At 47.2% G+C, this 15877-nt stretch overlaps 1 protein-coding gene across 1 annotated transcript in view; it reads right to left on the bottom strand.

The window, feature by feature from the left end:
• Positions 1–3681: 3681 nt before the first annotated feature.
• LOC135394560 (E3 ubiquitin-protein ligase RNF14-like) overlaps positions 3682–15877 on the bottom strand; it is a 40200-nt gene continuing 28004 nt past the window's right edge. The window contains exon 9 of the mRNA XM_064625360.1: positions 3682–4001. Coding sequence (XP_064481430.1) covers positions 3801–4001 — 201 coding nt within the window. The 3' untranslated portion in view covers positions 3682–3800. The remainder of the gene's footprint in view (positions 4002–15877) is intronic.

The following is a 15877-nucleotide window of genomic DNA, read 5'->3' as shown; positions in this document are numbered from 1 at the left end:
CCTGCTTGTGAAATGAGTGCTCTGTGTCTGTGACCAAAAAAAAAAAAAAAGTACTTATGACAATAAAATTGCCAACCAGTGCCACGCTGAACAATGGAAAATGTGCCTCAACATCACCAATTGTTTCAAGTCACTACTTCACAGTATTCTGCAGCCATATACATTTTGTGCAAAGCAGCATAGAAGACAGTACTTAAAGACACATTGCTTTGTTTTACTTTGATGAAGCAAGCAATTACACAAATCATATAATGAGATGTATGAAATACATATTATGCCATGAAATCTTGCATCATGCAGAACTGATAAAGCATATTAGTAACAGTACTCTTTCAACATGGACAGAAGACGTGGCTCAACTTTCTGCTACCACTTTTCTTAACAATTGGTTACAGGGTGCATTCATTCAAGGTAAAAGGTTGCCAATATTTACAAACAAAAAAACATGCAAAACAGCTAATCTAAAATCAGGTACTTCATTTCCTATTCACATTGCTTCTAACACATCCTCCCCGTGCTGCACACTTCGCTAAAAAGGCAGCACTGAGATGGACGTTCCGCCATCTACTTGAGTTCTAAAGGACCACTTCATCTAGATTCAAATAGGGACACTGTTTGGGTTTCCAATCTTCAAGACTATTGTACTTGATGACAACCCTTACATACACCATGACATTGGTTTTGAGAGCCCCCACAGAGATGTGCCATATAATCAGAAAGGAAATACGCCACAGAACTTGTTGTAGACATCTGCAGACCTTTTGCTCCTATCCAACTTCACATTGAAGGTGCAACTTCCATACTTACTCATGCTGTCAGGTATGGTTGTCTCACAACATATTGATTGATCAGTGGTAATTTTGAGGGTTCCTTCATGCAAAACAAAAACTTCCCACCTGTCCAACATAAATACAGAATCAATATAGCAGGACTCTGAAGTAAAGATTTAACCGATACTTTACATCCTTGATCATAACGTGAGGGCAGAATTACACGTGAGGTTGTTTTTCAAACATCTTCCACTGTTGTCTTCCCTCTTTTTCTCTTTGATGTACGTACAAAGCGGCAGCACTAACTGCGGTCAGAATTTAAAATAGGGGAATGCCTTTTTTGAGTTAAACAATTTGCGATATATTCTTGGTTACGTGGCCCACCTTACGGCCGCACCGTCGTCCTCCTGAAGCATTGCCATAACTAATTTTCACTAATGAACTTTTTAATTACAAAATATAGAAGTTTGGCCCAATGATAACATCTGTTCCATTCGGTGTGGTGATGCCATTCCCATTGTCCGAAAAGGGATCGAACCAATAAAACGCGAGGAAATGGTTGTGGAAAAACGGCAGATTTGGAGGCCATTTATGTCGTGCATTCCCCTTCCCCATAAATGCAACATAAAACAGCAATCCTTGTACTCCCTAGCACTTAAGGGATAGGGAAACGTGCATAGCTGGGGAGAGACAAAAATGGCCTCCAAATCTGCCATTTTTCCAGCGCCATTTCCACACACAATATTTACTTGATTCTTTCTCTCAAAATGGCAGCAGCATCACCGCACCAAAGGGAACAGATGAAGTTAGCCGAACTTCTATCTTTTGTAATTCAAAACTTCATCAGTGAAAATTAAGTAGGGCAACGCACCACAAGGTTGCTCGTGCAGCTATAAGGCTGCCCACTTAACCAAAAATATGATCCCCAGTGACTATAATTGAAAAAGGGCATGTCCCTATTTTAAAAAAAATTTGGACTACAGTTAGTGCAGATACCCTGCAAATCTGTGTGTAGCTTTATAGACACCTCCAAGCTGAAAGCCCTGCATGGAAGATGGAGAGATACAAAGCCAAGGAAGCCTAGAAGTTGCACATTTGACAGAACACACATGAATCCACAGGACATGAAGGACATGTCAATATAATAATTTTCGACTTGAGGCTTAATTTGCGGTGAACCACTGTGCATCATATTCCAGGGTTAACCTTTATCATATCGGTAGTATTTTCACGTAAGTGGTAATTTCCAAGGATCGAGAGATGGGGCTAATATCCCCATGAAGCAAAACAATGAAGTGATTTATAGGTCCCAAAATCTTCTGTACTGAACACTTTATTACAGTTCCATACTTTTATAAGTCTGGTCATAAGTTCTACATACCAATGCTGCTCTTTCTTTTTCTTTTTTTAGTCACCACCTGAGAGATGACCATCAACATATTACTGGTACCATTACTAAAGCATTACCATTATGTACCACTTATAATAGTAATTTTCTGTAGAAAAAGGTATTTGTGTTGAAACACAAAATATGAACATTACTGCCCACCCTTGTTCAAGCCAGAATAATGGCATATTAAGGCGTGGCTATTAACTGCAATTTCAATCATTACTGGAAAAATCTTAACTGAAAATATCATACAAGTGCAATTCCAATAAATAAACAATACATCTTTTATGATAAAAAAACTCATCATCAAACAGAACACGTTGTGAATAAAATGCACTACGAATGCAACTTCCAAAACACAACAAGTTGGCCTGAAAGACCAGCAGTTTCTGCAGCTAGAGCAAAGTATAGTGAAAAACTAGTTCTTATAAATATTGGTTACAATGATTCAACAACCCTTACAAAAGTACATTCGTTGAAATCGTAGATGTCCTTGGCGGCTTAGGTCTCCCAGCTGTGGCTCCTATTTATACTAGAACGTTCACGGTTACGTACGTCATGACCAGTCTTTTGTCGTTTTCCAGAATCGCAAGGACAAGGGGGTGGCCCCAAGCATTTGGTGGGTGTCTGCATAAATCACTGATTACGACGGCAACTCTTCAGAGGAATATGAAGCTAATATGTGTTGTCTGTGTTTGTGCATCGCGGAGAAATCTAACTTGTTAACATCACCTAGTATTAGCTATAGACACACACAAGTTTTCATCAGTGTCATCATGCCGCACGAAGAAGGAGAGTGTTTAGCTCCCATAAAGAGGTGCAACAATGTCTACAAATGAGGAGGCGAAAGCATTTTTTTTAATCATCGGACTTTCCTTAGCAATGAGCCTTTACATGACTCGGTAAACAGAAAAAATATTATTTTTCTTTTTTCTTCTTCTTCTTCTTGGTGTTACTCTCAGATAACACAGTCATCAGGTAATGCAGAGAAAGTCTAATAATGAAGAGAAAGAAAGGAAACTGCTGTCGTAACTTTTATGCATGGCCAGTTCCTACGACATTGGCAGCGTCTATCCTTATTCGCATCACCCCGTTTGTGTACAAGCAAAAGCTTGTATGCATGTTCCTTTCAACACACCATGCTACGATGCAAAATTTTCTGTTCTAAGTGCAGAGCACTTATGGACCTCTTCTGGTACAGAAATTATGTCATAAGCTCTAATATTGGGGGTACATATTTGAAGGTATATATTATGTACATAAATTAATTACCTGGTGACTGCATTATTTGACACTGCAACACGGATAGACACAAGCAGCTTCATAGGTGACAAAAACTATTCCACGTCAAAAAGAGGAAAGCTGTACCTAAACTTTTTTTAAATAAAAGCCAGAAGAAGCAAATTATATATACTGAGTTTTGTCAGATTCCTAAGAAACAGTAGAAAAACAAAAAAATCCCCCACTCCGAGAGGAACAAAAACGGCAGAGGCGACTCAAAAGTACACATGAGCTGTCATGGCGATATGTACACGGTCACCCACATTTACTAGAAATTTTGAGAGAAATACAAAGCAAATTAAGCTACGACTGCTGAAAAACGTCACACAGAACACACAGACACGGGCAAAAAAAAAAGGTTACAGGAACTCCCCGATGTCATGTACGTCGTCAATTTCTTCGAGTCCCTCGACACCGTGAAAAAGTTTGTTGAAGCAGGGTGAGGCAGGATCATTGAAGTGCTGATAAGGGTTGGAGATGGACTTGAGGGTTGTAACACATAACCAGCAGAAGTGAGTGCCACAGCGCCAGCATGTCATTTTGTTGCAGCCATCCTGCTTCTGTTCAGAGAAAGTGGGTGCAATAATGTATTTTGTCAATGTGAAAGTTTATAACAGTCAACAAAAGTGCACCTTAATTTTGTATGCGATAATTAGCAAACACATTTGCGAATTTGTGACGCTAAAACCAGCCATCCCCCCGATGCCGCTACAAGAAGCATATGTATACGATATGTGACCTTCAGATAATAGTATATGTATGTTACAAAGTGGTCTCTGTCAGCTCATCACACATGTGTTGCAGTCCATTGTTATTATTTGCTCCCCATGCTAGAAAGTGTGTTGCATGTATTGGTTTTCTTTTCCTGCTTCACATTACAACACGGATATGAATCACTAAGAATGAACGAATTCAATAAGATGAATCACTTCAGGTGCGCCTTGCGGTCCCTTTGAAAAAACTGTTTATTTGTTTTTACCAATAAATAAAATACCTACCTACCTAAGACAGTAGGTTTGATTGCTGTTGACTTGGCCACTTTTTTTACGGTTGACTACATTACTTTTTATGTGCTTGGTTGCAAACCAGATGTGCAGACCAAAAGACAAGCACACATGATGAAATGCCCCTTTTTGCAGTATCGAAATATCAAGCTATACCCGATTAAGATATTACACACGTCTGACATGAAAAGACAGGGAAAAAATGGGGCAGCTGTCAACAATCAATCAAACCTAGGCTCTTTTTAGTAATGCAGCATAACGTGAACCAGGCAAAGAAAGCAAAGGAAGGCACAGGTTTAACACTCCAGCATGGGGAGCAAACAGCAGCAGCAAGAGCAGCACGGCCGGCAGAGACCATTTTGTAAGATATGCTTTTCTCCGAGGCTCAGAAATGATGTAACAGCAAAATACTATTTTTTGCTGCAGTGTGCTTGTCATCAATTTCAGTTTCCGTCAGTTTTAGAAGAGGTGCTTTTAAATACGAAGTGGTTACAATCCATAACATTGATGTACCTTCGAAACTCGTAAATATGATCACGGCCGTTCCTGCGGATTTTGGTCTTAAAGCGAACTGTCACATTAACAAACACCATACCCTTTACGTTAAGCTTTGAAAAGTAGAAAATGCGGTAAGCTGGCACCAGAACACGAATAATGAGGCATTTTAAAAGAATGTATAACACTATTTCATTAAAGGGAGACTTCGCAAGGATTCGAAAAAAATTAGGTGAGCATCATATCGAACACAGACTGCTCCCGTGATACCAATTACAACATTCGCATTCATTTTGTGCAAGTAATTTATTCATAAGTAATGACAATACCAAACCGAAGCCAAAACGCAAAGCAGTTCGCCCAGAGGAAGGTAAAACAGAGATAAGGTGATAAGATTCCGGGCCATTCAATCCCTTTTATCTTATCTCCACCACCACCACCAAAAGGAAAGTCATTGCTTGCATTGCGCTACATGATGTAAGGGAGTTCATGGTGAGGATCGCCCTCCCTTTTCGAAAGACGCAGCAGCATAACTCGCGCGCTCTCGCGTCACGGGGGAACGACGAAGGCGAAGCATTCACTTCGTAATAATTCGTTCAAATAAATTCTGCGCACTTTGGGAACGCAATATTTCGTATGTATGTTCCTGACACCCCAACGGCTACCGCTATGTCACAATCTTTGTGGTGATTTCGTTGCGGAGTCCCACTTTAAAAAGGTGACAAGTATGTTTGCTTAGTGCAATTCTTAATCTGCATTTTTTCTAAAAACACAATTGCACTGGCAATGGCGAGCACATTTTGTACGTCCTTAGGCTGCTCAAAGAAGTGGGTGTGTGGTCGCTCCTTGACTCTGAGGCATATCTGCTTCTTCATTACAGCAGTCAGCTCTGTTCGTTTGCGCTTCTCAGACATGGTCGATGAATGCCACATCACTGCAGCAGGTCAATGACCATGTGACCTGGGACACTGCTCTTGTAAGGACGTCAGACACGGGCATCATGAATCACCCCGAAAGCGGGCCCGCGTTTTAGTCATTATAGGTCAGGAGAACTGCCGGTTCATTGACCAACGGTCATAGTAACGAGGATAATGTACACGTGTTCACCCCCTAGTCGTGCGGAAAAAATGGGTCATTGTCATATAAACGAAATGTCATATTAACGAACAAGAGTTACATGCGGAGGCCATTGAGAGGAAACAGTTCCCGAGAAAAAGGGTCTTAGAAGCGGGGATGTCGTATTAACGAGTGTCGTATTAATAAGGTTCGACTGTACAGTTACGCCTGAAGGTAATTTTTTTCCCAAAAATTGTTTTGGTTGTTCATTATATTTATTCTCTCACACAACAAAGGGGCGGTAACAAAGTATTACAATTTCCGCCTGGAGCTGAAAGCCTGTGTCCCACTTGCAGGAGAGGGATCGCTGGGCCGCACTGGCGTCCGCGAAGCGAGAAGCGCTGAACGTCCACGTGTTCTCGCCATGAAACGTGAATGCACAGAATATCGAGCATCTTTGGCTACGACTACGGCTATGGCTACGGCTTCATGCCGTTACGGAGCGCCGCATGTCAGCTCTCCCACAAGTGGGGATGGGAAAGCTTGCAAGCTCCCAGTGACTTCACAAAGAGCTTTGTATCTAGTTACTTGACTGACTTAGACATTATGGTACTACTATGGACAACTTTACACTTCTGATTGCCTTCATACCTCCTTCATACCACAGATGTTTTTAATGTGATAAAATTATTGTGGTACTACCCCTAGGATTTCCTGTGCAATCTGAGTGAAAACTGACTAGTAGCACTGAGCGGTGATAGATAGCATTGTGGGTAAGGCATCGGAGCAGCAAGGTGTAGAGCATTGGCACACGGCGCAGCCTGCAAACTCCCTGCCAGCGCAGCTTGCGGCGCAGTATCAGTCCACATGGCAGAGGTGCTGTGTTTTACCACAAAAGGCGGCCATGCGACAACCAAAAAACCATCTCATTGAATAACAGAAAATCGAGCAGAAGAGCAAATATGCTAAGGTGCAGTGAGAGAAAAATGCAAGACAGTCTCGACGAATCAAGGCGAATGACGAATCAAGACGAATCAAGGCGTCGAGAACGACGCCTTGATTCGTTGCTGGCCCGTTGACAAAGGGACGAAGCACATGCCTAGCATGTTGCTGCACAACGAATGCGGAGAGCAATTTGACACAATTGACCTTTTTCGCAACAGCTTATGCACATGCACTACGGCACAGATGGCCTTAGGGTCGCCGGACAAGGTTATCTCTGTATTCAATAGATGGCGCTGGATGGGGCAGGTGGGAGGGGGAAACCAGTGGGGACACCGCGCAAGCCTGTCGACCCCACTCCAAGACTGGTTTTGATCCCCTATGCTACCACACGCGGGTTTCTTTTCGCTTCCATGGTTTTTCAGGTTTTACCTAAAGTGACGATGATGCAACTCGGGAGGCAAAAACATGTTCTACTGGGTTTAACCCTAAAACACGAGGCTCTACATTTTGTCTCAGGCAGAGCATGGGCGCCGTGTGCTAGAGTTTTCTGTTGATAGAAATGCCCCCTCGAGGGGAAACGCGGCGTAAAAGGCTTGGTACCAGCCAGCAGCGGCGAGCAATTTTGTGCCAGTTTCGCTGTTCGAAAGGAGCGATTAATTTAAAGCTGCCCGCATAGAAAGTCAAAGGAGACAAAAAAGTGGAAACTAATTCTATGTGGTAGGCTGCCACAGCAGCCAAGTTAGTGTAAAGGAGAGGCAACTTGCCGTCAAGTTTTCGCCTGCCATATGTGGTACGAGCAGGATCGTCGTCGACACAGGATAGGGTTTGTACGACGGTCAAGCACAGTAGAACCTCGCTAATTCGATCTCGCCCAATTCAAGATTCTCGCTCATAGCACGGCAGCTTGCGCGAAACAATTGCGAAGTACACGGTGCTTGGAGCAAGACGAATGAATATGGTGGAGCTTGGCTAAAATTAAAGTCTGCTATGCGTCAGACACCAGTATTTATATCTTTTGCTCGGACCCTAATTTTGTGGTGTGCCGGCGAAGACTAGGCTTTTGGAAGCCTGGACTCCCTTCAACGTACAGCTTGCCTGCTAATACAGGGGAATATGGGAATATTCGTGCTCCCTGAGCTGTGTTTCGCAATCAGTCATCGTTTTACGTAGGTATATTCTGTCCCTATGATGTTATTATACATTGCCAAATCTTACGATCTCGCTTTCTAAGTGATGTGGATTTTTTTCTCCATCCTATTCATCCTCCAAAAAAGATGTAATCGTGCGCTTGCGGTAACAGCAACTATCTGTTGTTGTTGTTGTTTTTTTTTGCATGATATTGCTGGCTATTTCTTGAATGTTGCAATCTGTAACAATGTGTATGATGCTATGTGCATCTATACAAAGGCCACTGTGGCCGTTCTTAGGCACTAATAAAACGTTATTGTTATCATTATATTTCCGTCTGGGAACAATTAAAAATGCCTTATTTACATCCCAGGGATGTGATTGACCGAAGTCATTTTGGAGCACCTTTTGGAGCAGCCAAAATTGTGTTTGGGAGCAGCGAAACTAGCTTTTGGAGCAGGCGTGACGTAACCCTATTAAAGTATAACTACTGCATGCCAGTGTGGTGCTTGCACCTCAGCTGTGCGGATAAGAATAACTTACTACATACAGCTCTAAAAAGTTCCTATTGTGTCGCATTTTTATTGCAGTTCTAAGTTGGCTCACAACTAATTCTCCCCCAAAAAAATGCAGGGAAACCGTCAACTTGACTACAAAGTAACTAGCTTTGGAAACTACACAAGATGATAAATATATTAAGTACAATGACATGCTTTGGCTGCCGCTCACTTTGACTAGAGGCGTATGCGCCCTGGAATATCTGCAAAAGTAAGCAAGTCCAACAGGTAAGCAGGTGATTAAAAATGCACACTTTTTTCTTCTTCAGTACCAGTTTCTCCAATGCAACGGCTAGCCTCGCTTTGCCTTGTGTAAGTAAGGTCTGGTCACTTTCAATATCCTCAAAGTTCTTTGACTTCACGCCATGTTCAATGAGCAACTCAGCATTGGTTAGCATTTTTTTAGCACAGAGCACCTCATTCTGCAGGTCATCTTGCTCATGACTGCTTGGCACTGCCTGTGCAATGTCAGCACGTAGTCGTTTTTTCGCCAGCTCCTCTTCTCCTGCGACACGCTCCCGGTACACCTTGTATGTGCCTCAAACTGCCTTAATCACTGCAGGTGTGACTTTAAAGCGGCTGGGGTCACCTCCAGGCCTCTTAGCATATGACACAATGCGCCATATACCGTTGACACTCTGAACTGTCAGCCGTGCCCTCTCCTGAAGAATATGACGGTTCTCGCTGAATCCTCTCTCAAGTGCGTTGCCGTGGGGGATGCACAGCAAGGCTTTTACAAGCCTGCACAACAGAGGAAATTTGGTTGAGCTGTCAGCCCTCTTCAGTGCAAAGATGTTGCTCCAGTAGCCTTGCAGCCTTGCCTGCAGAGCCTTGCAGCCTTGCAGCCTTGCAGACGATAGTGCTTCGATGGGTTCAAGTTGAAACAACGTGTATTCATCCATCATGGACGATACATCAGGAGGCTGAATCACTTGTGGGAGACGCGTTGCTAGGGTTCTGAAGTCACCGGACGAGCTCTCCTTTTCCGTAGACGATGGGTGGAGACAGCGTAGGCTTCGTAGCACAGCATTGTCAAAAGGTAGTAGTGTCAGGAGGTACGTAGTGCACTTGATGTAGAAGCTTCTTGCGCCCAACCTGAATGTTTTTTTCTCTGCTGGGTCCCGTGATGACATAGGTGCCTCTGTGTCCTCCCCAACCTCAACCTTTGCCTTCCAATTTACAGCTGACTGAGGTTGCAGCGAGGGCAGCTCTCTGCCCTTTCCACCGCGCTATGATTCAGATTTCATGAATCGCCCACAAAGTTTTCGAACAAGAGCCACCACCTCGTCATACAGCTGATGAACTAAGGGTTCAGTGCGTTGAAACAAAGTCAGAAATTCTGTGAAAATGTCTGCAACATTCCTGACAAAAAGCAATTTTGGGTAGAAGTCCTTGTTCGAGAACGCCTTCCACAACCGTTCACGCAGCTGCCCTCCTGAACGACACTGGCTTTCCGACATGACAATATTCTTCACTGCCGAGAACTGCTCAATCAGTCGACTCCCTGCAGGCCCCAGTGTAAGCCACCTCAAACTTAAGCGACGGAGGAAGACATTCTCAGGCAGCCCAACCACTTCCTACTGTGCTTTCACTGCGGCACTCTGCACAGCAGAATTCTTGAGGAAATAATATAGGTCCACCACTGCTGCCTCAACATCTGATCCAAAGGCGTCTAAGCCACGCCCAAATGCATTATGAACCTTATGAAGGCAACACTCGCCTACATCTAGCATATTTGGGTGCGTTTCCTTCATCTTTCGTTTCAAGCTTTTCATCACTGTAAGTGCGGGTCGCCTGTCGCCTATGTATACACCACGATGCGGAGAGGTGGCTCCAGAACGTCGGCTCGCACTCATTAGAAAGACTCTAAATCCCCATCGCACGAGGGAAGTATAATAGGGAAGGAATTCCTCTTGTCCCTGAAGGCAGGGATTCAAGGGCGCCAACCACGGAACCGGTGTTGGCCAGTTGAGCCGCCAAGGACAACTGAGGTTTGGCGGAAGCCAGCGCGAGTTCGCTGGGCAGTTTTGGCTGGAGAGTTGGAGTAGACGGGTAAATTGCATCCCTCATCGGCTGAGTGGATGAACCCTCCTACCTCCGCAGCCCCTACTCCGACGCTTTGGTAGCGCCGCTATTGTCATGTCGCGTAACAAGTGATTTTGCTATATGCTAGTACAATAAACTTGTGCCTCCTTCGCTACCGACAAAGTCGTCCCCTGGTTAGTTCATCCCTGCTGCGGAGAGCACGGCGCGGGAAAGTGTATGAACGGGCTCGGATCATGAGGAGCAACTTATTACTGGCGCAGTCGACTGGATCCTGCCCCGAGTTCTTCTCAGCAAGTGCGCTCCATCATCTGCGGAAGCTCGAAGACATCGACATTGTGGTGTAAGGCTTCAAGCGGTTCCCTCTGGCAACGTGAACTTCGGCACCGGCACATACAGGGTCACTGGGTGTGACAAAGCATCGGTGGAGTGCTGAAGGCTGCTACGGCGACCACAGGAAGAGGAGGCAAAGCAGTGATTGGAGGTGAGCTCTTTCTCTTCGTTCGTTTTGGGGGCGACGGCACGCTAGCACTGCAATGGCAGGTCCCAAAACGCGAAGCGCGAAAGACGGGGAGACGGGTGATGGGAGCACCGAAAGTGCACCCGATGGCGGAGATGTGAGCGACACGGAGACTGAAGCGTCAGACCTCCGTACGAAATTGGCAATAGAAAAAGAGAAGACGCAACAACTTATGTTGCAGGTCCAACTGGAGGAGTTGAGGCGAGCAGCTGATGCGCGAGAAGATGACAGAATGTCTCTGTCGGGAGGACAAAGTTACGGGAACGACCCGTTGCGATATTTCTCTAAGATGCTTCAGGGAGCTATACCAAAATTTCCGGCAGACGCGGAAACGCCAGTTTGGTTCGATACGGTAGAGCGAGTCTTCGAGAAATATGCGGTACCTGCAGACGTCAGGGCACATTTAATGTACCCAGTAATCGCTAGTAAAATGGGCTATCTTTGCTCCAGGCTGGACGGCGAACAGTTCACGTTTGAGTCCCTTAAGTCGACAGTACTCAAAGAATTAAGACTTTCGCCTAGTGAATACCGGAGGAGGTTTCTCAGTGCCACGAAAGAAAAGAAGGAGACCTGGAAACAGTTCGCAAGGCGTCTCGGTAGTTACCTGACGCACTACATCGAGGCCAGAGAGATTAAGGACATAGACAAACTAGTGGAATTGCTAGTTGCAGATCAGCTGAAAACAACGATCGGCACAAACGCACTAAAGTACGTAACGCTTCGAGAGGGTGACGGATGGCTAGACGCCTTCAAAATTGCCGAGCTTCTCGCCGTACACGACGAAGCGGAGAGGAAACTCCCCAACCCCGCGGCTACTCAAGTGTCGCATTCGCTCGAGGACCTCGACGCGGTGACTCCGAGACCCCAGCGTAACGAACAAGCCGGAGCATCGCAAGTGCGCGAGCAACCAAACGCGAGAACCCAAGGCCGGTTTCGCGGGCGTAACAATCAGAGGGCATGCTTCGAATGCGGCGGCACTGGCCACCGAAGGGCCGATTGCCCACGTCTGCGTCGCGCAGGTGCGGCCAGCTACGGAACGCCGAACACTTCGAATGGGCTAATGGGGGCAGGGGCCGCAGCTCCGCTAACAGCTCGTGTGGCAATATTTGGAACGACCGGCGCCCCACTTTCGCCTCTTCAGCAAACCCAAATTCTCTGCGGAAATCGGACCATCGACGCAACTGTCGACACGGGCAGCGAAATCACCGTCGTGAGAGAGAGCGTGATTCCGAGCGGAATAGGCGAAAGGGGTGGATCCATTGTCCTAGAGTCCGCGTTCGACAACAAGGTCAAAGCTAAGCTGGCCACCCTCCCGCTTAGGCTACTTGCGGTAAACAATAACCCCAGCGAGATCGACGACAGCGTGTCGATACTGTGCGCCATAACCGACGAGCTCTCTCCCAGGACCGATTGTTTATTATCAGCCGACGATTGGGAGACATTGCGAAAGGCCTGTCACAGCGACTCGGTTTACGGTAGTCGTGCGAAGAGTGAACTGTTTGGGGTACCGAGTGATAGCACGCCGACCACTGGTAACGGGGAAGGGCACGAACAGTTGAACGCTCAGAAGTGGGGAGCGACGTCCCGAGCGCAGACGCCAACAGAGTCGCACCCGGGCAATCGGGCTGAGGATATGCACGACTTTTTGACCCCCGAAGTTTGGATGACGCTATGGGGGAACGACACAACTAGTGGCGGCACCAACGAGATCCCGGTACACGCGGCGCGAGTGAATGAGGTCAGTTTGACGAGCGCAGGCCACAGCGGTAGTGCAGGAGAGGACGAGGGGTATGATAAACCCGTAGCTAGGGCCGACGAGTTTAAGAGAGCGCAAATAGCAGACGCTACACTCACGGAAGCGTTCCAAGACACGACCAAGGGAAGGAACGGAATGTATCTGCAAGACGGGATTCTCTACCACAGCGATAAGGTAATGGGAAGGGCCGTTGCGCAGCTAGTGTTGCCGCAGGCGCGACGGAGTGAAGTGTTGCAACTCGCACACGAGTCCCCGTGGGGTGGACATCTGGGCGCTCGCAAAACTACCGCACGCATAAAATACAGCTTTTATTGGCCCTGTATCGAGGCTGATGTTAGGCGACACTGTGCATCTTGTCATGGGTGCCAAGTTAGGGCAGATAAACGTAAGGATGACCGCATCCCGATAACGCCACTCACGCGCCCTGAGAGACCGTTTCAGTGCATAAATGTAGACATCATAGGCCCCATCGAACCACCGTCGTCCCGCGGCCATAGATACGCGTTGTGCGCGGTGGACCTACACACAAGGTGGCCCGAGGTCATATGTATGAGGTCACTGACAGCAAAAGCAACGTGTGATGCACTGCTCGAGGTTTTCAGTCGTACGGGCATCCCAGAAATAATCTGTAGTGACAGGGGGACCAATTTTACTGCTGCATTGACCCAGGAGATGCTCAAGAAACTAGGATGCACTCCTAGATTTTCAACCCCGGAGCATCCAGAGAGTAATGGGTCAGTGGAGCGCTGGAACAGGGTGTTTAAGAACATGCTTTACCACGTGATCCAGCGTGAGGGACGGGGTTGGGACGAGTTCGTCCCGTACCTACTTTGGGCCTATAGGGAAGTGCCACACGACACTACCAGCGTGGCCCCGTTCGAGTTGCTGTACGGTAGGTCACCGACGGGGCCCTTAACGATTCTGAAGCGTTCGTGGACGGACGAAATCGACGTCCCGGATGTGCTACGCGAAGCGCCCGCCGAGTACCTACGTCAGCTGAGAGACGACCTCTCTAGAGCAGCAGAAATGGCAGAAACGGTTAGTGAAAAGAGGCAGCGAAACTATACGGGATATTACAACCGCGCTGCTAAGGACAAGCAATTCGCGGAAGGGCAACAGGTCCTACTTCACGACGCCGCCCCCCCCCCCGAACAAAATGCACCCGCGTTGGAGCGGTCCCTATACCGTATTAAAGCAGGAGCGCCAGCACTCGTACGTCATAGAGGATGCCGACGGAAAGCGACGAACCGTTCACGCTAATAAGCTGCGCGGATACAATGCGAGAGTGGGACAGGTAGGAGTCCTCTTCGAATCCGAGGAAGATTTCGGCGAAATTAGTTATGCGCCTTCTGGGCCAGATAAGGAGGGAGATGTCATTGGCGTCCCGGACCAGAAATTGGACCACCTCGCATCGGCACAAAAAAGGGAAATGAGTGCTCTCCTCCGCGAATTCCGGGAGCTGTTCCGAACCCAAACAAAGATCGCGAAGGTTGGGGAACACCGCATAGAGCTGAAGGGAGGCGAGACGCCTAGAAGGCCACACCACTACCGCATCCTGGAAACACTAAAGGGAGAGGTCACGAGACAGGTGAATGAGCTGCTGGCCCAGGGGCTTATATACCCGGTAGAAAGTGAACATGCGCACCCCATTGTATGTGTCTCAAAGAAAAATGGGGAAACCCGTATCTGCGTGGATTACCGCGCTCTGAACGCAGCGACTAAGGAGGACGCGTTCCCGATGGCACTGACACGGGAGCTGATATACAAAGTAGGTCGCGCTGCTCATACAACAGTGGTAGATCTTCGGCGAGGGTATTGGCAGGTGCCGTTGGCCGAGGACTCTCAAAAATTGTCGTCATTTGTCACGCACGAAGGTCAATTTGCATGGCGCGTAATGCCCTTCGGGCTGAGGAATGCCGCTGCTACATTCCAGCGCATTGTGAACTTGTTGCGCCGTCATCGAGAATATTCCACGGCGTACTTAGACGATATCGCGATTTTTTCGGAGTCGTGGGAGGACCACGTGAGACACGTGCGCGCAGTTTTCAGCGAATTGCTGGCGGCCGGGTTCACAATTGCGGGAGACAAATGTCAGATAGCACAGCCATCGGTACCGTACCTCGGGCATGTAATTGGTTCGGGCAGACACGCGCCCGACCCGTCGAAGCTGGCTACAATTAGGGGGTTAAAGCGGCCCATATCCAAGCGTGACGTACGAAGTGCGTTAGGCCTTTTTGGATACTACAGGGAATATATACCTAAGTATGCAGAACTGGCGTTACCCCTCACAGAGTTGACCGGCAAGGGGACACCAAACGTGGTACCATGGTCAGAAAGCGCACAAAATGCATTCGACGCGCTGAAAAACGCATTGTGTTCAGTTACCGCTCTCGCGACCCCTGACCTGTCGAAACCATACTGGTTGTATACCGACGCGTCCGATTATGCCGTCGGAGCCTGTTTAGCCCAGATGGAAGGGGATACAGAGGTACCAATAGAGTTCGCCAGCTGCAAGCTCACTCCTACCCAAAGACGATGGTCAACAATCGAAAAGGAAGCGTTCGCCATAGTGTGGGCGCTAAAGCGTTTCGACAACTGGCTGTTCGGCGCTGAAGTGTTCGTGATTTCGGATCACAACCCGCTATCGTACCTCACCGCGAACATGCTCCACAGTTCCAAGTTGATCAGATGGGCTCTTGCTCTTCAACGGTACCGCGTTACTGTAAAGTACAGAAAAGGGAAATCGCACGGCAACGCCGACGCGCTCTCTCGGTTAGATAATGAAATCGGGGATCAACACGTCACAGACGGGGACCTCGCGTATGGCGGCCATGCAGATGCGTGACGGCGCACTCGCGGGCGCGGAAGAGTACTGAGCTGCTCTTGTGTGTGAAGTGCTTGTAAGTCAGTGAGGCACTCCTTGTATTCAAGA

This window comes from Ornithodoros turicata, chromosome 5 (genome assembly GCF_037126465.1).
Source record: "Ornithodoros turicata isolate Travis chromosome 5, ASM3712646v1, whole genome shotgun sequence".
NCBI lineage: Eukaryota > Metazoa > Arthropoda > Arachnida > Ixodida > Argasidae > Ornithodoros > Ornithodoros turicata.
This window is presented reverse-complemented; position numbering and strand designations above follow the sequence as displayed.